Source organism: Polistes fuscatus, unplaced genomic scaffold (assembly GCF_010416935.1).
Source record: "Polistes fuscatus isolate 324 unplaced genomic scaffold, CU_Pfus_HIC Scaffold5, whole genome shotgun sequence".
NCBI classification, from domain to species: Eukaryota; Metazoa; Arthropoda; class Insecta; order Hymenoptera; family Vespidae; genus Polistes; species Polistes fuscatus.
Genome location: NW_025113129.1, coordinates 2,430,733 through 2,456,780, shown reverse-complemented (window position 1 = coordinate 2,456,780; position 26,048 = coordinate 2,430,733). Strand labels below are relative to the sequence as shown.

The following is a 26,048-nucleotide window of genomic DNA, read 5'->3' as shown; positions in this document are numbered from 1 at the left end:
AAGGGGGTGGTGGTAGTAAAGGGGGTGTATATATATATATAAACTTTATCCTTTTACCCCCACCCCCCATTCCAAAGTATCCCTTCATCTTCTTCCTATATATCTATGTATTGTGTAATACACACACACACACACATATATATATATATGTGAGGGGTTGGAAGGTAGAAGGGGCTGGATGAAATCGAGGAATGTCGGCGAGTTATTTTAGGCTTTCACTCTCGTTCCGTTCCACGAAGAAGCTACACTGCGTTTTCTACGAGAACGTAGCGCGTTTACGTGGCGTAACGAAATAATGAAGAAGGGCACCACCCTTCGGCGTGCCACCACCGTAATGTTCCAAAGGAGGGTGAGTCTCCCTCTCCTCTTTTCTCTCTCTCTCTCTCGCTCTCTTTCGTTCTCTTCTTTTTTTTCTTTTTTTTTTCCTCCTCGTACCTGTACTGCCTAAGCTTACGGTTGGAAAGCTCGAGAGAACTCGTTGAAGAGCTTGCTCGCGTTATTCTTCTCTAACGAAGGTATATGCGGGATACGTTCCGTGCGTAAGAATGATGAAAAGAAGAAGGAGAAGAAGAAGAAGAAGAAGAAAAATAATAAAAAAAAAGAAAAAAAGTAGTAATAATAATAAAAAAGTAAGAAGGAAAGAAAAACGATAGAAAATATAATATTATGTTAAGTACGCAACGGAGGAAAATTCGCGTAAGTTAGTTTTTTTATTTCATATCGTGAGATATTAAAAATACTTGAAAATAAATATTTTAATCGTTTCTTTTTTGTTTTAAATACAAAAAAGTACAATTTTTTATTTTAGTTATATGGTTTATTCGTATGTTCACATTTTATCGATTAATTTCATAAACCTGCTGATTCTTAGATGAAATATTCGAATTTTATTACACGCGTGTATATGTGTGCGAAAAAAAAAGTATAATTATTCCAAAGAATGAATTGACCCGTTTTAAGTTTAATTTTTCGTTTGTCGATATAAAAGGAAAAAAAGTAGGACTCGTAATGTCGCAATTTTCACGGTATTCAAGAACAATAGAATTATGAGAATAATACTGGGGGGGGTTCGGTTTGGTGGGTCAAAAGAAGATACAAGGAGGATATTACGGGGGAAAAGCGTTTAAATCCGATTTTACTGCTTGACATGCTCCGAGCGTTTTGTTCGAAACTTCGTATCGAACTTCTTTCTCCTTTTTTTCTTTTTTTTGGTTTTTTTTGCTGTTTAATTTTTATTTGTCAAATGCCTCGTTCGATAGAACTCACGTATAATTTACAGACTAATCGTTTCACATTTAAACGATTAATTAACGTTTAATAATAATCACAATGAAACAACCAACAAAATAATAATAATAATAATAATAATAATAATAATAAAATCATTATTCGTTGTGTCGTATAATATTTGGTTTCTTTTTTCAAACGATAAATATGAGAATATAAAAAGATGAAAAATAATAATACATAATAAGAAGAAAATTGAATTAAGAAATAATACTCACGTGTTCTCCTTTTGATCATTGTTGTTACTCGAGTGGGATGCAGGCGAGGGTTGAGTTTGTTGTTTCGAATATGGATGATGATGGTGTACGACGTTGTTGTTGTTATGCATGTGAACCTTATTAGCGTTGCTGTCGGTGGGAGAACTCGGCGATATTTTTCCCGCCAGGGCGTTCAGTGATTGAAGCATTTTCATTGGTGCTCTCCTTGTAACCAGCTCTCCTCTGTCCCTCCTTCTCTCCTCCTCGTTTATCCTTAAGGAAGACAGGATTACTGTCTTTTACGGTTTGAAGGTTTGCAACCCCCAAACCTTGCTAATTAAGATTCACGAATCGATCCTTTTACACCGTATACGTACGCACACATATATTTGTATATATATATATATATAAATGTATATGTGTGTGAGTGTGAATATATGTTAAATTTAATGTACACGCGTACTTTTATCGATGTGACAAAAAAAACAACACACGATGCAGGATATGTGCACGACACTCGATTGATTTTCCGCACACTCGCGAACAATTTTTCTTTTCCTTATTATCTGTTTTTTATATTTTGTTGTTTTTTTTTTTTTATATATATATATTTTTTCGTTTGTTAATTAGTTATATTTTTGTCGAGGAGAATTTATCCGCAATTCTAATCCCAGCTCTTCTAGAAACGTTCTCGTCTCAACCGAGAAGAGATAGCACGCACGGCCGAAGGCACTGGAACTTCTGTGAAGTAAAATTCGAATAGGATGACGTTAGCGAGAGAGACAGAAAGTAAAGATCCACGAGGAAGATATTACGATCCTAATATTTATTTCTAATTTTATTCGTTTTATATTAGGCAAAAACGTTAAATCGTCGTATTTCGTCTCTTTTCTCTCTCGCGTATGTTTTTTTTTATCTAAATTATATAATTATTTTTGTTTTTTTCTTTTATTTTATTAATGTGATAAAAAAATAAACAAATTATGGTACCCCATCGTATAATCGCGTGTTCGAAAAATATATACGAAAGATTGGAAATATAACAAGAATAAAGAACAAAATTAAGAATAATAATAATAATTATTATTATAATAATAATTATAATTATAAGAAGAAGAAGAAGAAGAAAGCAGAGGAATGAACCGTCCGATGACGATGGAAAATATCAGAGGAAAGAAGTGAGAACGGGGATAGGAATGAGCCGAGTTACGTTCCTACGTTCGGTGGTGGCCTTTTACGAGGAACTGCTTTACAACGAGTCAATTAAAAGTTTAAGTTTAATTAGAAACTCAGAGAGAGAGAGAGAGGGAGAGCTTGTGTGCTTGCGAGAAAAGAGGAAACGTCGAGAAGAGACGAGACGAGACGAAACGAGACGAAACGAGACGAGATGAGATGAGACGAAACGAGTAAGAAAGAAAGAAAGAAAGAATGAATGAATGAATGAATGAAAAAAAGAAAGAAAGAGAAGAAAAAGAGAGAGAGAAAGAGAGAATTGAAGGAGACACTGGTCTTTTCGTTCTCACTCTCAGTTGTTTTAATTTTCATTTTCCAAAAGATTTTCCAACAATATTAACCAACCGCAAATCTTCCATACTTATCGTAAAAAATTCGTCTAACGTGATACAATTCAAACTAATCAATCTACCTAACGAATTTGTCGCCAAAAATAATATGTGAATATAAGAAAAAGGGAGGGGGGGGAGTAAAGGGTGGAATCAAACAATACGAACAACGAGACAAACCTTATTTCTTCAAACAAAAATACAAAATAAGTATATAAAAATCGACTGGAGGAATAGAAAGAGAGTGAGGATAATTCGTGATAGTAAAAAGATTACGTCGTACTAGAAAAAATAAAAAATCACGACCGATCGATATATCGATTAATCGAGAAATAAAATAGAATAATAGTCGTAGAAAATAATTTTGCCGTACGAATTGTACGAGTTTTAAGAGGGAACATGAGAAGAAGAAGAAGAAGAAGAAGAAGAGGAAAAAGAAGATTGAGAGAACAAGAGAGAGAGAGAGAGAGAGGGAGAGAGAGAGAGAAGATGAAAAAATAAAAAAAAAGGTTATAAGAGGAGGATGAGAAGGTTGAGGAGAATAAGGAGAAGGGGGTGGTGGAGGAATGGGTGGAATGGGGTAGCAGGTAGAGAGAAGTCACGAGAGGAAAAAGAGCAGCACCACCACCAGTACCACCACCAGTACCACCAGCAGAACCACCACCACTAGCAGAACCAGCAGCACCAGTAGCAGAACCAGCAGCAGCCTGCGGGGCCGAGGAGAGAGTAGGTTAGCACGAAAAGAGAACTCGTCTCTTGGGACGGCTCTTAAGGCTTTTGTCCTTCGCACCTCTCGCTTTCCTACTCTTTAACGTTCTTCACTCTCCCCCTTTCCCCCTTTTCCCCCGTTCCCCTCTTCCACTCTCTCTCACTTCTTCCTTTCTTCCTTTCCTTTCCTTTCTTTCTTTATTTCTTTCAGTTTGGAGTCTTCAACGTTGGCTCTCTTTTGCCGCTGGCCACTTCGCGCTCTAAAGCGTCAAATTAAAAACTCGAGGCGCCGTGAAAACGACGATTAAGGGCTTCCACGGTTGCGATTGTTCGTTATCGTCCTTTGCTCCCATGGTAGCACCCCTCTCTCTCTCTCTCTCTTTCTTTCCCTATCTTTCTATCTCACTCAGGGTTCTCCTATGTTCTCACTTTTTACCTTTCTCGTCCTCCCTTTTTTTTCCTCCTTCCAATTTTGGTTCTTTCTTCTCTTCCCTTCTCTCTCTCTCTCTTTCTTTCTTTCTTTCTTTCTTTCTCTTTCTTTATTTCTCTTTTTTTTTTGTCTGCTAACGTATATATGTTTTATTTATCTATCTATCTATCTAGATATTTTTCATTAATAGACTATCTATCTATCTTTACGTTAAATGTTTATTGTCCCGCTAAGATTGTAGGACAAGTCAGCATAGCAGAAGAATTTCCAGATAAAATGTAACAATTAGGGTTATATTACTCGCGACGATATCGCTGTAATTAAAGCGAAACGATGACGACGATCTCATCGACGGCACCTGAACGCTTAGACTGACGAGAACGGCCCGGTTGGCAGCCATCGTATCTCTGGATAAGCCCTTATCAGTACCCAGAGTCCCCCCCTCAGCCCCCTCCTCTTCCACCACCTCCTGAAACTCCTCTTCTTCTTCCTCCTCCTCCTCCTTCTCCTCCTCTTCCACTTGTTAGCAAACGACGTATATACTTCTCAGTAAAACAGAGATCACATCAACGTTATCAAAGAGATTTGATATATATATGTATACGTGCTCGTGCACGTGTATATGTGTATGTGTACAGATAGATAGATATATTATATTTGTGTGGGTATACACTTGAAACGTATCTAGAAACGTGTTAAGTATACACGGTGTATTTCTTTTTGAGAAATACGCTGGCTGACTGACTGACTGACTGGTTGGTTGGTTGGTTTGGTTGGTTGGTTGGTTGGGTCCTTTTTCAGTGATAAATCCTTCCTTATTGTACCGACAAATTTTCAAAGTCCTGCTTCACGAGTTAAAAGGACAACTTCCTTGATAATAGCGTATCCGTGTATTTGTGTCTTTGTGTATGTGAGAAAGAAAGAGAGATAGTCGAGAATCTTATAAACCGTTTTCTTCCTCCTCCTCTTCCTTCTTCTTCCTCCTCCTTTATCCTAGGATGTTCTTCAACCCTCTCTTCCAATGACTATCTTTCCCTATCTATTTCACTATCTCCTTCTCGACTTGATTTTCCTCCTCTTCTCGAACTATGACGAATCCTTCTTCTCTCTACCTTAGACTAGAAGAGGTAGAAAGGTGTAGTAGAAAGGATGATAAACCTCTCCTCCTCCTCCTCCTCCTCCTCCTCCTCCTCGATCTTTTACGAGGATTCCCAAGTATCGGCCATTGTCATCTGCAACGAGGAGCAGCCCATCGTCATTCTTATCGTTAGTTATATTTTATTTAACTTTGTTTTTTTGTTTTCTTTTGTTTTTTTATTTCAAATTTTTTTTTTTAATATATTCTACGATCATTTTTACACTTTTTACACGTTCTCCGAGAAGACAGATGGTTCCAGTCATTTTATTGATTTTTTCTTTTTCTTTTTTTTCTTTTTGATTCGTTTTTATTAAATTAAAACTATCGAATATTTTGTAATCGTTTTTAAAGTATTTTATTTACGTAGCATGTTTTCTTCTTTTTTCTTTTTTTTTTTTTTTCTTTTGTACTTTAATATTATTCAATTCTTTTTTTTTTTTCATTCGAAAAAGCAAACGATTACGTATAAACGTGTACCATATCGTTTATCAATCATTCTTTCAAACTTGATGATAATAAAAAGTGTTAGAATACGAAAAGAAAAATAAGAGACACGATAAAAAGGTGTAAAGATAGCTTCGAGATTAGATAGAATCGTGTTTTATTTTTATCTTAGCGTGTTCGAAACGTTCCTTCAAATATCTCACAAAACGCGTATCGATAATTCAAATAATACTAATCGACTATGATATATATAAATATAATGACACGTCTCTCTTCTTCTTCGTTTAGAAATAACACGCTCAACAGTTTACCTTTGTAATCGTAAACAGGTTGCATTTAAAAATAGAATATCAATAATCTATGCAAATGAAATGCACAGGAAAACACGTCGTTCAACGAATCATACCTCACAAGACTATGAAATATATTTTCAAATACTATTACAAACATCTTTCATTTCATTTTTCTTTTTTGCTCTTATTTTCTTTCGATTCGATAAATATCACGAACATAATTTTAACGTAAAAGTGTTAATCGAATTAAATGTTGACTAAATAAATGAATTTAGCGAGACACGTTTCTAACAACGCGTGACACGTACGAATGTGTATAACGTTAGGTATTGTTAGTGAAAATGAATTATTTTCATGAATGGAAAAGCACTGGTGGTATCGAGAAACGTATCTAAAGTCGTAGAATAGGAAAAGGATAGCAATCGTTTGCTTGAAACTCAGCATCAGCATCAGCACCAGTACCAACACCAGCAACAACGGCAATAGCAGCAGCAGCAGCAGGTTGTTGCTTTTCTCATAGAAATAATAATACCAACGACGAAGTGGATATTCGTTATTGCATACCTAAACAAGAGCATTTGTTTGCTAGACGAGAAACACTGACGTTTGCTGCTAGTCGACAAAAGAGGTATTGTTCGACACGACGGTATCCCATCTAGCTTTATCCGTTCTCCTATTTATACGAGGTTAACTCAACATTGTATCACAAACTTCACGCATGGTCAACGAGAAGAACCCACGAACGGAATTTCGAGCCAACCTGTTAATCAGTGGACCCCCGTCGTTATCGCGAGACGAGAACAAGATTTTCATATTGAAATAATATTCAATTAATTCAACCTTTTACTTTACGTAATTAACACACTTTTACATAATCATTTGTTCATCGATTTTATTGCTGCATTATTACTTTGTTTATTTCGTTTATTCAAACGTTTACGGGGATAACCCATTGTTACATTAAAAAAAAAAATAAAAAATATCGAAAGATAAAGATAAAATAAATATAAATAAACAAAATTAATTAAATTATAAAAAGATACGTAATAATAATGATAAGTATAAAATAAATAAATATTATATATGTACATAAAATAATACAAAAATAAATAAATAAGTAAATAATAAATAATAAATAATAATAAATAAGTAAAAAAAAGACTATATAAATATATTTACAGAATAAATTATTGAAATCGAATTGTTTAAATTTCTATTATTTAAAGTTCGTTTCGAATTATTATTTCTAAAACCACAGACATGTACATTTTCTCAATTTCAAATTAAACGGGAAAATTATGAAAACACTTGTTGTAATCCAAAATAATCGAAAAATCGATTAAAAAAATGAAGACAAGGCAAGTTACGAATTTCAAATAAAATCGTAAGAAAAAAGCCCGGACGATGATGATTAACAATTCTTCAAGGACAAACAAGTTGGATAAAAGCAAACGAAGGAGAAATAATTTTCCGTGGCGGGTGATAAAACGTCGCACATCGTAGTTTTCGTTTGTACGTCGTCGAGAAAAGAATCGACTTTTACCATCGTAAAGTCGGAAACGGCGAAAAGTCCGAAACGCGAAATCCAAATTTATTCTTCCCTCGTAATTCAGTCAAAGGTCGATGCGACTTTCCCTGACGTAACCCTGAGCAGAGAGAGAGAGAGAGGGGAGGGGGTGGGCAACTCGGGGGTTCCACCACGGCTCGGTAGTTCTCGGTACGAGGGTGAAAATGATAAAATTCAAGGAAGGAACGAACTGTAGAAAAAGATCAAAAAGTAGAAGAAGGAAGAAGAAGAAGAAGAAGAAGGGAAAGAATGAGAAAAGGAAGAACAGTTCTGAGAAGAGAAGTTCCCAACGGAATTCGTGAAAAGTTCGTAAGAAGTGTCCCAAAGTCCGGCGACGGTTGTGTTAGATAAGTTATCGTCGCAGCTGCCTCGAGGTCGAGGACAACAAATCTTTTTCGATGGCAAAGCCCGTCTTCTTATCGATAGTAGAGTGATGGAATTCACCGAACTCTCATTCGCAAGATTCCTCCAATAGGACAATACTTGTCGTGGGTTCAGGACAGTGAAAAATATTGTTCCAACTGTTACGATAGTACGAATCCAAAGCAACAGTTTTCACAGAGTACCATCATTTTTCAACGTACTAAGTATCATATATACATAGAGAAAAGTGTCGACGAAACTCGAAAACTTATTTTATAATTTTTTTCTTTTCTTTTTATTTCTCAAAAGTCAAAAGCAAACTATTTATTTGACATTGATTTTAAAATGAATCATCCGATCGAAAAATACATGGAAAATATTTAATAATAACGATCAAATATTTCTATTAGATATATAAAATACAATGTGAGAAATGTGTAGAGTAAGGTATATAACAAACGCGAAAGTCTTAGCTTGAAAATGATTTTACCTTAAGTAAGTAAGTGCGGTAACTTCGAGGAGAGATTTCGCGGGAGTATCCTGTTGCCGTTGTCAGTTGTTAATTAGTTCCTACTTCGCCACTGTGACGACTATAATTCAGAGCGAACGCAGATGGCAACTATGTTCTACTATCTCTCCCTAGAACACCCTACTACACCTATCACCCACTTACCCTCCCCCCTCCCCCACTCCCACCCCGAACGTTCCTCTTCTCGTATCTCGTCACACTCTACCTTCCTTCCTTTCCTCCTTTCCTCCCTTTCCCTGTTTTCAGTCCCCTCCTCCCTCCCTCTTTCTCCTCCCCCATCTGTTCCACCTAGCACCCTTTTACTCTGCCGTTAGTGGTAACGCGCTTTTAGAGTTAACGCGGTACAAGCCCTAGTGCATGTTCCTCGGTTTTCGAGTTTCACGGCGAAGTTCCTCCAGACAATTCCTAATGCAAGAATTCGCGTAACATAGGAAACGGTTGAGAATCCGAACGTTCTGACGTATGTATTATTATCCGTGTATACGTTTCTTAGTTACCGTATGCACGCGCGGACTTTCAACGCAATTTCATTATTGCAATGACGCGTTTAGAACGATTAGTAAAACTATATACCATATATATGAATATATAAATATATTTAAAACGATTATTAAAACTATATACCATGGTATATATATATATATGCCCCATAATTATGAAAGTGGTCTAAGTCAAAATTTAAAATAAAATAAGTTTATTAGTTATTTCACATCACATTATTTTAAATGAAATGAATTCAATGTAATTTTCACGATATTGTCAAAAATAAACCGTTACATAGTGTTTGTTATTTCAATATTATATAATTAGTGTGTGTACTTATGTACACGTAAGAAGTTATACTTCTTTGGCGTACCAAAACGAATATAAATCTAAATAACTTCAAAAATAACAACAAAAAAATAACAATAATAATTATTATTATTATAATATAGAAATATTTTATAAATAAATATATAATTAAATAATATAAATATTTGATGCGTCAACGGTCAATGGCGCGGTGATAGAATTACTTCCCGTTCGATCATTTAAAGTAAAGCAGCGCTAAGCATGTTTAATACTTGGATGGGTTACCCGCTTGAGAAAAAAAGGGGAAGGAAGATAAGAAGACAACTTCATGCCGTAAATTTGAAATCGCTTGCTTTGCCGCGCATCGTAAATACCGGCAAACTTCGTGGTGTCGCTCCCATCACATTTTCCCAAACGCGCCAAAAGAAGTATAACCTCAAAATTCATTTAATGTTCAAATGTAATCCTTTAAATATCTCAAAGCAAGAAATATATGACTTAAACTACTTTTATAATTATGGGCACGTATATATTGTGTCGATGTGTATACTATACTATACTATATTATACATAATCGTATAAAAATGACGTATATTACGTGTAGAAAATACAATACTTCATAATATTAAAAGGACACATAACTTCATGCCGTAAATTTGAAATCGCTTTGCCGCGCATCGTAAATACCGGCAAACTTCGTGGTGTCGCTCCCATCACATTTTCCCAAACGCGCCAAAAGAAGTATAACCTCAAAATTCATTTAATGTTCAAATGTAATCCTTTAAATATCTCGAAACAAGAAATATATGACTTAAACTACTTTTATAATTATGGGTACGTATATATTGTGTCGATGTGTATACTATACTATACTATATTATACATAATCGTATAAAAATGGCGTATATTACGTGTAGAAAATATAATACTTCATAATATTAAAAGGACACATATTTAATCGATTGTTTCGTCAATTTCCTATCTGCTCAACCCTTTTAATATGTTTCTTCAACAACTTCTTCAATAAATTTATATCCGCGTAAAATACAATGAAAGAAAAATATCAGTGAGTTAAAGTTGAGCCCTGTTAATTAATTGGTGTTATTAAAACGTAACTGTTTACCGAGCTGCTGCGTTAGGATCCTCATTAAAGTCTTCCCTAATTATTGACACAAGAGTTAAACTTGCTTTCCGAAATACCTAAGATAGCCACGGGAAGTAGTATCAAGAGCTTGGTGTAGGAGCTGCTAGCAAACGCAAAAGTCAAAGCAAGAAGACAAGCGAAAGTATCGATCTATCTCTCTCTCTCTCTCACTCTCTCTCACATACACACACACACATATATACTCTATTTGAGGTAAGCGTTTAAACGTATCTGTGAACGGTCGAACGCGTCTGACTTCGTTAACGTAAATATTTGCGAGATCGCATAATCACTTGCTGAATATTTTAACCACTTAGTATATACATACGCGTGTGTATATATATATATACTATGAAACTTGGTAGGAAAAGGGTAGAGAGAAAAGAAAAAAAAGAAGAAGAAAAGTTAAGGAAGTATGATTACTCGTAAGAATCGTCGAAAGTATCAAGGGTGTCGTTTTGAATCTTTTCTTCCGATTTCTTTCTCTCTTCTTTTTCTTTTTACATTTTCTTTTTATATATATGTATATATTCTTTTCCTGTTCCAGTTTACCGACAATACGATTCCCCCATGAATCGCGTCTCTCGTTGTTACTTTGCGATTTTCTCGATGCGTAACCACTAGTTTCCGACGATGAGATTGCAAAAAACAGGTGGCAGGAACGAACAAGGTAACGAGTTTAACGTTTAAAGGGACGAGAACTTCGAATCATCCTTGTTGCGGATAAATATTGAAGAGTAACTTATCGATAAAAATATTTCATAAATGAAATTCTAAAAAAGAAAAAAATTTTTTTTAAAAATAAACTTGTGTAAAATGTTACGAATTTAAATTAGAATCCGAGTAAAAATAATAACGATCGATGCAACGATTAAATCGAATGAAAATAATCCGTCCTATTGAAAAAGTCATATTTTAATTACGTTCGTGTAAAGTTTGATGAATACGTTGGTCGAAGGTATACGAGAAAGGTGCCAAGTTTGTCGATGCAATAATAATTACGTTAGGAAACCATAATCGAAATACTATCGATGAAACAGTGCAACCACTCGTCAAATCCGTCGTCGTCGTCGTCGTCGTCGTCATCGTCATAGTCGTCGTCGTCATAGTCGTCGTCGTCATAGTCGTTGGGTGCAGCAGGTGCACCGAACCAGTTGGTAACTCGGTATGCTCGCCGTTATTAGCAAAACTGCGTGAGCTAATTGACTAATTAGTGATTAGTGACGGAAAGCCATCCCTACACTAGCAGGATGTATTGACGGATTACTGTTTTCGGTCGGTTTCGAATCTACGTTATGACCTGGCCGTATTTTCAACGTAGAACCACACTCACCGTTTATCATCGACCAACCAACCCATTTACCATTTACTACGAAATCCATCGCGTGACTTAGCCCCTCGTTGCTATGGGAAAACCGAAAACCCATCGAACCTAATCCTATAGACATTTTTCTTTTTTTTCTCCGCACCCCCCCCCCACCCCTCAAAAAACACAATCTATATATTTTTTTTTTTTCGATATATAAAATGCGAGGAAAGGAAAAAGACAATTTCTATAATTATAAATATTAATGATTAGAATATGTTATATATTTATTTGCAATTTATCGATATATTTATTTCGTTTAATTAAATAGAATAATTATTTAAGAGAGCATAATTGAGATTTTTGTCCAATCGAATTTAACGATCAAATGTTTGATTTTATTCTTTTTTTTTCGTATTTTCTGATTCACCTATATATGTTTATTTCCTATATCAATTTATGTGAATTTATATTTATCTATATATCTTTTTTCATTTTTTAAAAAAGAAAAGTGAAAATTTGTATTGGGGCTATTTAAAAATAATACAAATAAAAAAAAGGAATCTCGTGATAAATAACGTTTCATTTGCTTTCTCTCTCTCTCTCTCTTTCTCGTTGGAACGTAAACGCTTCGACTTCAGGCAATAATAAAATGGAAAGTGTTTCACGACACACACATATATATATATACTCGTGTTATTTTTAATCAAGCAGCCAGCGTGGACTATTGAGATGGTAAAATGCTCGGTGATACCTCTCGACTGAGTTGAAAATAATGTTAAAATAAAGAGAAAGAGAGAAGTAGAAGAAAAAATGAAAAGAAGATGAAAAAAAGGGAAACGTGCAGCACCCAGGCGCATTCATCTTTTCTCTTTCTCTCTTTTCTTTTTTTCTTTCTTTCTTTCTTTATCTTTTTTTCGTTTCGCAGTATCGTTTGAACGTCGTCGCGTGCTTGGTAATTTCCGATGTTTCGAGACTACCCTTTTTTAATTACATGTGTCACATTATTTATAAATATATATTTATTAAAAGTATCATTAAAATATTTTCCAAAAGAAAAAAAAAGGTAGACGTAATATAATAATAAATATCATTAATTCCGTAATTTCATTTAAACATAAGCACACAAACACACACACACACACACACACACAAATATGAACAAAACAAAGTTGTCCAAAGAGAGCGAATTAAAATATGAAAAAAGTCACGTTCGAGGGATGACCCTAACTTACAACCCCCCTCCTCCCCCTGCCCCTCGCACTCTTTATCCACCTCACCCACCCATCTACTTCGAGTCCGTCGAGATTAACCGAGATTGTCTGAAAAGTTAAAAAGATAATCGCTTTAAATGATGCAATCCCGTAGTAGAAGGAAAAAAGTAAGGGAACCCCTAGATTTTCGTTTCCCTGTTTCTCTTTTTTTTCTTCTTTTAGGGAGAGAGAAAGAGAGAAAGAGAAAGAGAAAGAGAGAGAGAAATACACAAGCAGCACCTAATACTTGAGACACCCACCCCTACCTCCTCCTCCTTCCTCTCTTTCTTTTTTCTCTCCGGTCTATCAAGAACTCGCGAAATCAAGGAAAAAGCAGCGAATAAACGGGAAACGCGTATCTCCTTTGGGAATAAGAGGGTTTATCTCGACGGACAGTGAAAGTCGACAAACCCTCACGCACCAAATCTCTTTACGGTGGATATCCAATCACGAGATTGCTCGAATGTGACTTCCTGAGAGTCTTCTAATCTCTAAGATTTTTCCTTGCCCTTTTCTTACCATCATCCTTTCAATTCATCCTAACCTTTTCTTTTTTCTCTTTTTCTTTCGAATTTGATCTCGCTACAATCTGCGAATTGTTCGTTTAAACGATACAATGAACGAATCTTTATGCAGATTAGTCTGATTATTTTCTAAAACGTTTCAAATAACACTCCATGAAAATTTCAGATGTTTAACATTAAATCTATCACCGTTATACGATTCTTTAATTTGTTTTTCATTTTTTTTTTCATTTTTCAAATTTCAAAGTAAAATATATCGTTAATCATCCGATCGATTAAAATCTCATTCTATCTGAAGATATATTAATAAAAAAAATTCATTTGACAGTTCACACGGTAGAAGGAATAAGTTTTACGCTAATTGTACAAAAAAAACGATTGATATTAAAAAAAAAAGAAAAAAATAAATCGTATTTCTCGCGTATAAATATGATTGAAATTAAAAGAAAATAATTAAGAACGTGATTTGTTTTTCCACATCTCGCGTGTCGAGCGTGTATGTATTTATGCATGTGCATTAACGGTAAATACACACACACACACACACACATATAAATACACGTACAAGTTTATATTAGAAACGTTCTTATGAACGAACGAATGGTTTGGCGAGCATAAAATCGAGCACTCGGTGAGACGACAATTATCGTTCGACCGAACGAACCACGTACTGAATTTTAACGATTTCTCACCTAACTTACACCCCCTTCCTCCTCCCACTCACTATCACCACCCCAACCGTCCGTTTTTCTGCACTATTCTCTGTCTCTGTCTCCCACTTATTTTTTTTTTTATTTATTTCTCGAGTTTGCTCAGCAAAAGGGAAAGGGAAAGGTCGTAGAATGGTTGGTACGTTTCGGTTAGAAAAGATGATTTGAACAAAAATCTGCGTTCACGTTTGTTATACCACGTGTTTGTATGCGTTTGTAGTATTAAATCGTCCGTTCATATTTGCTACCTCGCAGAAGAGAAGAAAAACGAGCCAGGTGCGGTGATGTCGACCTGCTGCTGCTGGCCGTTTCTCCTCCCCCTCCCACCACGTATCTCGTTACCATAAAGAGAATGAGAGAAAGAAGATGTAGAAAAAAAAAGAGAAACGAAATGTGCAATTTTTAGAAAAAAGAAAAAAGAAAAAAAGAAAAAAAATAAGGGAGAAAAACAGAGAATTTCTATAAACAAAAATCTCTTCGCGGAGAGAGAGAAAATTCTCGGACAAAAATATGATAAATGCAAATCTTTTTTTTTCTCTTTTTTTCTTCAACCTTTTCATTTGTTTGTTTGTTTGTTTATCTTTCCTTTTTCTTTTTTTCTTTTCCACTCCCCACTAGTCTCTTCCTTTCCATATTTTCCACGTGACGCACACGTTGTGTTTTGCGTTTACGTTTTGACGAATTGCATCCACGCGAAGTTCAGTTTCAAAAGAGAAGATTTCGTCAAATCTTGGATAAAGATTTTTCTCTTTTTTACGTTTTTATTTTCTTTTTAAATTCACCGTTTCAAAAAAAAAGAAACCCTCCGCGATATATGTCAGTTTAATAATTATAATAATTATTATTATTTTTTGTTGGGAGAACAATTCATTGATTCGAGGTAAAATATTCCCGATAGATCTCACTTTAAAATAACGACAGATAATTCAGGTAATAATAATTTCGATAAAGAATCGAACGCCGATCGTTACAAAAAGTTTCCAATACTTTTGAATACATTCGAATAGAAAATATGAAAAAAAAGAAACTGGTTTCTCTGACAAGTTTAAATACTCGAAGAAAACAATTTGTTCGACCCAATAAACGCATATCCGTTTGTTCAATTAATCTAATTAGATAAAGTGTTTGAAGGACAATGTTACGAGATACACACACACGCATACATTCATTCACACATTTACAAACGGATAAATTTGATTGGAATACTAGGGGAACTTTCGAAGCATGCACCCCGTCGTCCCACTTGTAGCACTGTTAGAATTTAACGACAACTTTGAGAATGTTTATTTGATTATCTTTGACGTATCCTTATTCTTTGTTACTTTTTTCTCTTCTTCTTCTTTTTCACTCAACATTCTTTACAAAATGTTCTCCGTATTTCACGCGAAAAGTAATTAAATTGTAATAAACGATAATGAAAAGCAGACTATTTCCAAGTACGTTAATTCGACGTTATTATTAATTACTTTTTCCTTCCCTTTTATCTATTTATTTCTTTTCTTTATACTTCAAGTTCGTTTTCAAAATTAAAGAAACGCGTTCAAACGTTTCACGTAGATGATAATTGAAAACAAAATCCTTCTACGCATTTTCCTCTTTCTCTAAATAAAAAAAAGTAATAAAAAAAAGCATGCATGCAAATGCATATAACGAAGTACAAGTAACGGGATTTGATGTTTCCCCATGAAAAACCTACGTCACTTTAAAACTCGCAATGACTTTAAAACAGAAACAACGGGCCGTTCCATTTTATTTGCTTAAATTTGCTTACGCTTGCGTATAAACGATGCACGCGCGCGCGCACGCATGCACGCACCACGTTTCGTATATAATGCAATTGTTTATTTCTTTTCATTTTTTTTTCCATTTTTTTTTTGTATTTTTTACCGTTACGCTTACCTATATTCTTTTTTCACAACGTTAACAAAATACTCAAGCTACAAAATCCCTATTTGTACAAAAATGGGGGGATGGTACTTTATGGATAAGGCAGATGAATAATAAAAACAATTGGAGAAAGTCAATCGGACGTTCGGGAATTTCTATTTAATTAAAATTCTCTCGTTTATAACGCAACAGGTTTCTTTTGTTTACTTTACTCTAGACGAGCATAGAAAAAAAAAGAGAGAGAGAGAGAGACACTTATCGGATATTCTCGGTTCGATCTATTAAAACGAATAAATTTCTGGCATTTAAAAATAATTCGACGTAACTCAACAACAACAATAATGATTAATTATTATTCCTTCATACGACAAGATTGTATAATAATTAATTAAAGAAAAAAAAAAAGAAAAGAAAAAGCAACCAAAGAATGTTTTCGTTTTTTTCTTTTTTTTTTTTTTTTTATTTAAACAATAGTCAAATGTACGTACGTGTAAGTGAATATTTGAGATATTGGTGAAATCCAACGTTATCGAACTATCGTATCGATGTGAATGATCCATAAGCAAACGTCATTAATGCATAGACATGCGTTTCTACATTGGATATATATTTGATCGATGATAGGTAAATTAGAGAGGTCAACAAACAGAGAACAGAGCCTACGTCGTGTATTAATATGGACGACCATACCTTTACAGGAACCTTTATCTATTCAACTTAAAAATCAATCTATCTATCATTATTCGCATATACATAGAGAATAGAAAATATTTGTATTAACTGCCATAATTTATTAGAAAATATTTGTATTAATTGCAATAATTTATTAGAAAATAATTGATCTTCATTTGTAAAATATATTATTACGAACGAAATGTTGAATGTATAAGTTAAAAATAAGATAAAAAGTACTATTTTAAAGGAATCTTTATCTATTCAATCTAAAGATCAATTTATCATTATTTGCATATACATAGAGAATAGAAAATATTTGTATTAACTGTAATAATTTATTAGAAAATAATTGATCTTCATTTGTAAAATATATTATTACGAACAAAATGATGAATGTATAAGTTAAAAAAACAAAAATTGGTGTGTGTACTTATGTACGCACGTAAGAAGTTATACTTCTTTGCCGTACCAAAACGAACATAACCTCAATAATCTCAAAAATAACTTCAAAAAAAAACTTCAAAGAAAAAAAATAACTTAAAAAAAAATAATAATTATATATATATAAGAAAGAATAAAAAAAAGGAAAAGAAAATATCAAAATATAGATATCAGTCCATACTAAATATAAGGGAGATACATCGAATTATTTTATGCGTCAACGGCCATGGCGCTGTGATAGCATTGGTTCCCGCTCGATCATTTGAGTCAAGCAGCGCTGAGTACGATTAGTACTTGGATGGGTGACCCATGAAGACAACTTCACACCGAAAAATTGAAATCGTTTTGCCGCGCGTCGTAAATACCGACAAACTTCACGGTGTCGTTTTCCCAGACGCTCGGAACAAAATCACTCGCCCATTACATTTTCTCCAACGCGCCAAAAGAAGTATAACTTCAATAAGATTAAAAATATTATTTTAACGGAATCTTTATCTATTCAACTTAAAAATCAATCTATCCATCATTATTTGCATATACATAGAGAATAGAAAATAATTTGAATTAGCTGTAATGATAATTGATTAGGAATAGTATAAGTGAAAGATAAAAGTTTACTATGAACGATGTAGAATTCATAAAAGAGAAAGGAAAAAGATAGAGATAGATAAAGATATATTTGATATACATTATCTGAAATCGTTTTAAACGATATACTAGATGGAAATAATAGAAAAGGATAGGAATTTCTTAAGTTGATCTAGCAATCGCGAGAACGTTTCAAAGTAGCTACTTCCTTGTTCGTACGTTAGAGGTGCATCCTCTCGAAGCGTCTTGGCACGTTCCACCTTAGACACATCCTTGGGTCGAATTTGAAAAGTTTCAAACAAATCCAATAACACACATTGCACAAGAGCGTAGGCAAGGAAAAAGTAAAGAAAAAGAAAAAGGAAAAAGTACGAGAAAAAGACAGACAGAAGAAGCAGTTTGTAACGTTTTCGTATTGTGAATCCGCCCGGGGTGGTAGAATGGATTCACATACGTACACATACACACACACATACACACACAGAGAGACTATCAAAAACGATAAGACACGCGAACGAGAGAAACAGTGATGAAAGATTCACGTATGTATATACTTTACGTTATACGTTAGTTTCTTCTAAGAAGAAAAAGTGAAAGAAAAATAGTAAAAGGACAGGTACGATTGCATTCGTATTCGTTGGTAGGGAAAAGGTATGCGATATGGATTTGGTTGCTGTACACACAACTTTACGCGAATTCCTTGCGACCAGTCTCTCAACACAAAACTTTACTAGTCCCTTCGTACTTTACAATGTTCAAAGATACCTTACCATGCGATATACTACTACAACAATACTATAGTTATACGACACAAACGTTTCCTTCCTTCCTTCATCCTTCCTTTCTACCTTTAACCAACCTGACCAACCCATTCCCTTATTCTCGTGGCAATACATATTTACTCTTACTATCAAAACTTCTTCATATAAACACGAGTAAATATTACTACGTTCCATTGTCTTCTTACTAAACATTAAATTTACAATACCAAAATTTCATAACAATCAAAAATTCGTTACCTATTTTTTGTTATCTCACCTTTATAAAATATCAAATTAAACGATATAAATCAGACGTTTAATATGTTAATAGATTATAACAGAAGAATGCGTTTACACGTACGCAAAGTGTGATATTATATAAACCACGAGCTTGAAATTCGTATTTCCGTTTACAAAGCCGTATCTAGGGTGAAGGGGATAGGGAAAAGGGGGTATAGTTCGCGAAACATACTGGCCGAAACACGTTCCTATCTGCGTACACGCGTCACAGCTTCAACACAATAGGTAGATTACGGTTTCCAACTCGGTCCGGTAGGTCGAGCGCAAAGATGGTGGAGTCGGTGAGTGTGGTACGATTGAGCTACCGCTTTCAAAAACCATACACGTCGATTTCCATTTTTACGGATCTGCTTCGATGCTCTTTGTCCCACGGGAACATTACTAGGTGAGCTTTCCTCCTCCCCCTCATGCTCATCCTCGTCCTCGTCCTCCTACCCCAACCCCCTTCTATCCGTCCACCTCCTGGTACCGCGTAAAGCCACAGGATTCAGCTTTATTCGACATCGGCCACTTTGTCATTGTATATGTACCTATTTACATACTCTATGTAGTATGCATCATATATTCCCCCACCCACTCCCCTCTCCCTTCCTCTTCATTCTTTCCTTCCTCCATTTCCTTTTATTTTTCTTCCATACTTTTGGATCTTCTCCAGGTTAACTTCTTCGAATAGAAACGAAACAGATATCATACTACGAATACTAAAATTCTGTTCATATTCCTAGGTCAGATATATCGAATGAATACTAAAATTGGGGATTCTAGTTTTTTTTTTCATTTTTTTTTTTTTGAGAGAGAGGGGGGAGAACGTGTTGCCTTTTTACTTCAATTTTAATCGATCTAATATTATTTTTTTCAATGATTATCTTCTAAATAATACAGCTGACAATTTATATTCGAAAAACTTTCTGCTATAATCGATAATCTTTTCTAGTTCCCCTTTAGTGTTTTCCCATAGAAATATAACTCGAAATTATGTTTAAATACATCGTTTTACTTTAAATATGAGAAGTCAATCGTTCTCTTCGAAATTTTTGTTACATTTTGTAACCCCTTCCCATCCTCCTCCTCCTCCTCCACCACCCCTCCGCCATTTTATTTTCCTTTTTACCAAACTTTCTATCGAAAAGTTTATATTCGATAACGATTTTTATTTATTACAAATTACGTCGCGAATAAGTTTGGCGAACTTGGAAGATTTTTCTCTCTCGGCTTCAATCTTCTCACTCAAAATGAAAAAAAAAAAAAGAAAGAAAGAAAGAAAGAAAGAAAGAAAAACGTAAAAATGTAGTTTCGTTATTGAGGCCGAAGCTACAAAAATGTTTCCTCCCGTACTTTACTCGAGACGCGTTACAACAACTTCTTTGTACGTTACTCTCACCTTTGTGTCGTAACACGACTATAGTCAAATTTCGAAAATGTTAAAGTTTGTGTTCCGTACACTTTACTCGAGCAACACGAATCTTCGAATATTTCTCTCGTCGAATTGAAAAGTGTAGAGAGTAAAGTATAGAAGAGGGGAGTAACAGGGGGAAGGGGGAGGGACGGAAAGAATAAAGAATAAAAACTTTACAGTCTAAACAAAACGAAAATTTTCTCACAAATCTACGCAAAAGTTCTCTACGAGAAAAATATTATTAAAAAAACCAAAAAAAAAAAGAAAGGGAATAATAATAAATTCATCCGGAAAAGAATTAGAATTACTTTTCGTTAAAGTATACAACTCGATTTATAATTTAGTATACACGTTTGTAAAAATATTGGAAAAAGTAGAAAATAATCATAAAATCTGAAAACAAAATTAAGATCGGATTTAAAACTTGCAACGATAATATTGATCTAAATCAACAATAATTGAAAAAAATATAATTAAAATAATATAATTAAAATAATAATAATTATAATTATAATTTAAAGAAACAACGCACGTTTTCTCGTAAGTGTTAAGTACGAAGAGACATAGATAGATAGATAGATAGATAAATAGATAGATAGATAGATAGATAGATAGATAGATAGAGAAAGCAAGCATGTCCTGCGTACCGTACGAACGCATTACCGTGATTGCAACGGCAGGAAACGCTAATTCACTAATGCGTCCCATCCATGGTTGTACAGCCGGTGTACGGTTTAGCATGGTGCACGCTTGCATGGACTATCGAGGATGGTTTAGGATTATACGTTAACGGCTGGCCGATGCGGTTACCGTACCTCGGTTAGGTACGGTTCGTCGAATAATTGCTTCAAAGATTTGTTACCTTCGTCTTTATACAACACATCGTTGTTGTCCTTTTCCTTCTCCTCCTTCTCCTCCTTCTTTGTAGTTTACTTACTCTCACAAACCTACGTTCGATTAGAATCAAGATTTTCTCTATCTCTCTCTCTCTCTCTGCCACCCACCCCCTCTCTTGGTTTCGTTTATTCTGATTTGATTTGAGATTATCGTTCGTGGTTCAATCCATTCAATTTTTCTTGCTTCCTTCGAAGATCACATCAAACTTCTATTCTTTTTATTCGTCTCGTCTCTCATTGGACGAAAAATCATGACCAATGAAATTTCGAACGAGCACGTGATTTTTTGATAAAACTATGATATTAATAAAATTATTCGTTATTCGATAGGATTAACAATTATATAACTGCGTAACGTTTGAAATATACTTCTACGTACGATATAAAATACATTCTATGGGAAATAGATATATATATATATTTAGAAAGAAAAATATTTTCTCGTTCTATTAAATGAAATTCAATGTGTTTCCTCTATATATATATATATATATATATATAATATATTTGGAAAATTTTATTCAGATAAAACGTACGTAACGTGCGTACGTACGCAAGCTGCTATTCCTGGCAATACACGTTAACCGAAATATTTCTCTCTATGCGTTTAAACATTCGCTCGAATTTGTTAAATTTTCATTGGCTTTTGATTCATTGCACGAGTAGATGCATTCGATTGCTCTAGGGCATGTTTATGTTGAAACGACTGGCCTGCTATGCTGCAACGTGATACGTAAAATTCTAACGCAAGGTTGATAACCTTCGGAGAAACGAATCTCGTCGTACTTTTTAATCTATCATTTTACGCAATCCCTAGAAAGAAAAAAGAAAGATAGCGTGTAAGAAATTTATCATAGCAACGTATAATTTACTAAACAAATAAAATAGAATAAAATAAAAAAAGATACGAACGACGGTACTTAACAGGCGCGTGAACAAAAATAAATTAAACCAGTTTCGTCCTTAAAAAAAAACGTCGTATTGTCGTCAAATAGTTCGACCAATCAAATTTTGCGCGACCGTTGGATGGATAGTATTATACGATCTATTAAAAAAAAAAATAAAAAAAAATTAAAAAAATACAATAGAAGAAGAGAAGAAAACAAAAAAAAAAAAAAAAAGTAAAAGAAAAAAAAATTCGAAAAACCTACACACAGAATATAATAAACCGGCAAACAAAACGGGGCACGTTCGGTCGTATAGGAAATGCCGATTAAAAAGCGGCATCACGGTTTTATTTTCCGTTAAATCCACACCTCTTTTCTCTCTCTCTCTCTCTCTTTCTCTCTCTCTCTCTTTCTCTCTAGTTGAAATGATCGCTTTTGCGACGACTACTACTACCACCACCGCGAAATTTGACCGCATAGATCTCGGAAAATTTGCGTTACCTCTGTCACCCTTTTGTCTCTCTCTCTCTCTCTCTCTCTCTCTCTCTCTCTCTCTCTCTCTCTCTCTCTCTCTCTCTCTTTCACGCCCGTAAATTCGTCACATAACGCGCAGCGGAGACGTAAAGTGGTTGACTGCCACCACTGCTGCTGCTGCTGCTGCTGCTGCCTGGTGCTGCTGGTGCTGCTGGTGCTGGTGGATAGTTTGCAGAAAAAAAAAATAGAAAAAAAAAGGAAGGAAAAAAAAAAAGGTGTATCGTTCGACGTGGCCGCCGATAAGCGTAATTAAACGACTGTCAGAGGCCAGAAACGGTCGAGCCGAGGTTAATGGAGGGTGAGAGGGTGTAAGTTAATCAACATTAGCACGAAACCCGATATGGAAACTCGCCGAGTATTCGTAGTTTCGCGCTCGGTTGCTCGAGAGAAGCGCGTTCATCGTTGATGGGGGCACCTCACCTCACCCCCCCCCTCGTTCTCTCTCTAAACCATATCCCCATACCATTTCGTCCCCTGCTTGCTACTCTTCCTCTTCTTTCTCTTTTAACTCCCTCCCCCTCCCCTTCTAGCCATCCCACCCCCACCCCACCCCCCTCTTTATTCGTGACGCGATGATAGATCGCCAGGAATGAATTGCCGTTCGATAAAACGACGAAACGCGAGTCGAGTATGCGTTGTATAATCTACCCTCGTTTCCCATATATGTGTGTGTGTGTGTGTATTTGTGCGTGCGCGTGAGAGAAAGAGAGAGAAAGAGAATAGAAGGTAGATAAATATACTAGGATATTTTAATCGGACCGGTCGACACAATGGACCAACGCATCGATCATCGACGATGCAGGAATTGCGATAATGCGAAATATACGGACGACCGACGGACGTTAAACTGATTTACATAAATCGAGTGAGTCTTCACAAATGGCGCGTTTCGTCTAGAAACTAATTCAACATCGGACGGTTGGTGGTAGTGGTGGTGGTGGCGGTGGACAGGTTAACTGTTACCTGTTACCAATGAAATCATTCGACCAATCACTAACAAGCGAACACCAACCGTTAAAATGTCACGATTTTATATTTCATCTTCTTCTACCGAAATAGAAAGAACTTTAAACATTTACTTTCTTTAATTATTCTTTTTTTTTGTTTCTTATTTTTTAATAGGCCGATTTAATAATATAAACGCCGATAAAAATTTTATTACGCCGTACCACACATTTTGTAAGAAAGAAAAGGAAATAAATCTGACTAACATTACGTTATCCAATCGTAGAATTATTTTAACAGTTAAATTGGATACACTGGGGTTCGGGGGAGGGGGTTGGTCTGGGCTGGGAGTGGAGTGGAAACTACGACAAGATACCGCAAATGTTTCAATTATGAAACAATGAAATGCCACTGGTCTCTCTCTCTCTTTCTCTCTCTCTCTCACTCCAATTGCATCCCCCGTTCCTTCGTTCGCCTAATCCAAACCCCTTACCACTTTCTACATCGTCGCTATCATCCAACTCTCACTCTCTCACTCTCTCTCTCTCTTTCTACTCTCTCTATCCGTTGCGTGGTGCCAACTGACGCCAACTTCTACAGCTAACTTGCTACCGTTGTTTCGTCGAGTTAACCAGCTAACTTCATACCCAATCTATTCTGCTTTCCACCTAATACAGAGAAGAAGGTTCTACCCACTCCTCAACCACTCTTCTTTCTTCCCACACAATCTCTCCTCTCCTCTCCTCTCCTTTAACTCTCCAACCCCCCTCCCCGTTGTCCCAATCCTACTTCCGATCCGTTCTATCTCTATTTCTTCAGTTTCAATCCCGAACATCGTAGACATAAACCCTATTTCCTACGCGTCTTCTTCGACCACGTGCGCCAACTGTCTGCGGTTCAAAGTGCTAATATCGTTCAAACCCCCCTCCCCCTCCTCCCACCTCCTCCCACCCCTTCCGTATCCGTTCCCTCTTTTAAAGCCGAAATGTTAAACGACTAAACTTCTACGAGTTATTTCAACAATTGAATATCCAAAGAATCTAAACCCAAAGACTCGACAATCTTCTCTGTTCAAAGTTATACTCGAGTTTTCATTAAACTAGTTCTCAGTGGTATTCGTTTACTCGTAATAATTATACGTATATGTGTCCTATATTTATGAAAGTGATCTAAGTCAAAATTTAAAAATATGAAATAAGTTTATTAGTTATTTCACATCGTATTGTTATTAAAGTGAAATTAATTCAATGTAATTTTCACGCGATATATTGTCAAAAATAAATCCGTTATTATTTAATATTATATAGAATTTATTAAACGTTCAAATGTAATTCTTTAAATATCTGGAAAAGGCAGGTGATATATGATTTAAAATTAGACCACTTTTATAGTAATGGGCAATACATTTCTCTCGATATAATCGAATTATTTGTATTAGTTTTCTTTTTTTTATATTTCGTAAACTAAATGATGTACATATACCCAATAAAATACTGTATAATATCACGAACGATTAAATAAACGAAAGATAAATAATTAAATATATATATTTATATATATATGAGAAAAATTATTTAACGAATGAGTCATTTAGAAAATAATCACCGTAAAAATATAAGAAGGATCGATGTTGTTGCGTTATCATGCGATACGTGTGAATCTCGTGTATGTGTGTGTGTATGCGCGTGCATTCGTGCGAGTTAAAGCACGAAGTATTAATATTTATTATCAATCCTATCATTGACAGCTTGATTATAAACGCTGTCACGTGGAATGCGGGGAAATCGATAGTCTTCGAAATAAATGCGTTGACGAAGAAAGGAAAAGGAAGAAAAAAAAAAAAGGTGAAAAAAACACGTATAAATAGAAAGAAAGAGAGAGAGAGAGAGAGAGAAAAATGGAGAGGAAAGGGGGATTGGAGAGGACGGAAATGGCAACAGGGGGGCGTAGGCGTCCGTCATCGATGTCGAGAGCTATGGCGTTCTGTTATAATCTATATACGTAGCCATACAATCCGGCCATACGGTCGAGATAAGGCGCGCGCTCGTGCACCCGTCGGTAACGCCCCCAACCACCCCCTTTTTTCGACACCCTTTCACGCCATTGATAGTTTATGTTTGCGTTAGCCGATCTACTCGACCCGCCGCCAAAGTTATTTATCGTTTCCCACGTTCTCGACGTTTCGTTTTCAACACCAAACCCATATACACAACCTCCCCATCCCCCCGCCACCACCATATCCACCCACCATCGCTATCACCTATTGCTTATATACTACCATGCTTCTTTGTGTTAGTTTGTTTGTTTGTTTTTTATGTTTTTTTTCTTTGTCTCATCTCCTACCACTCGGTGTCGTTCGTCCAATCGTAATTGACCATTTTATTTCATTGAACTTTTGGTCAGACGTGATTGTATCGATCATATGGTTTTTTCCCCCCCTCCCCCATGTAATTTTTGCACGAACAAAAATTCAGCGCTTATTCGATTCATG

The 26,048-nt window shown here is 35.3% G+C and overlaps 1 protein-coding gene across 17 annotated transcripts in view; it reads right to left on the bottom strand.

Moving 5' to 3' along the window:
• Nucleotides 1-26,048, bottom strand: part of LOC122522000 (CUGBP Elav-like family member 1) — a 362,262-nt gene that overhangs the window by 307,140 nt on the left and 29,074 nt on the right. For 12 of the 17 annotated variants that reach the window (XR_006304965.1, XR_006304966.1, XM_043642761.1 and 9 more), the window contains exon 3: nt 1,506-1,757. Coding sequence is in view for 15 of the 17 variants with exons in the window: in XM_043642761.1 (XP_043498696.1) it covers nt 1,506-1,757 (252 nt within the window). In the remaining 2 variants the exon portion in view is untranslated. The other 5 variants (XM_043642770.1, XM_043642775.1, XM_043642771.1 and 2 more) reach the window with 4 other exon arrangements.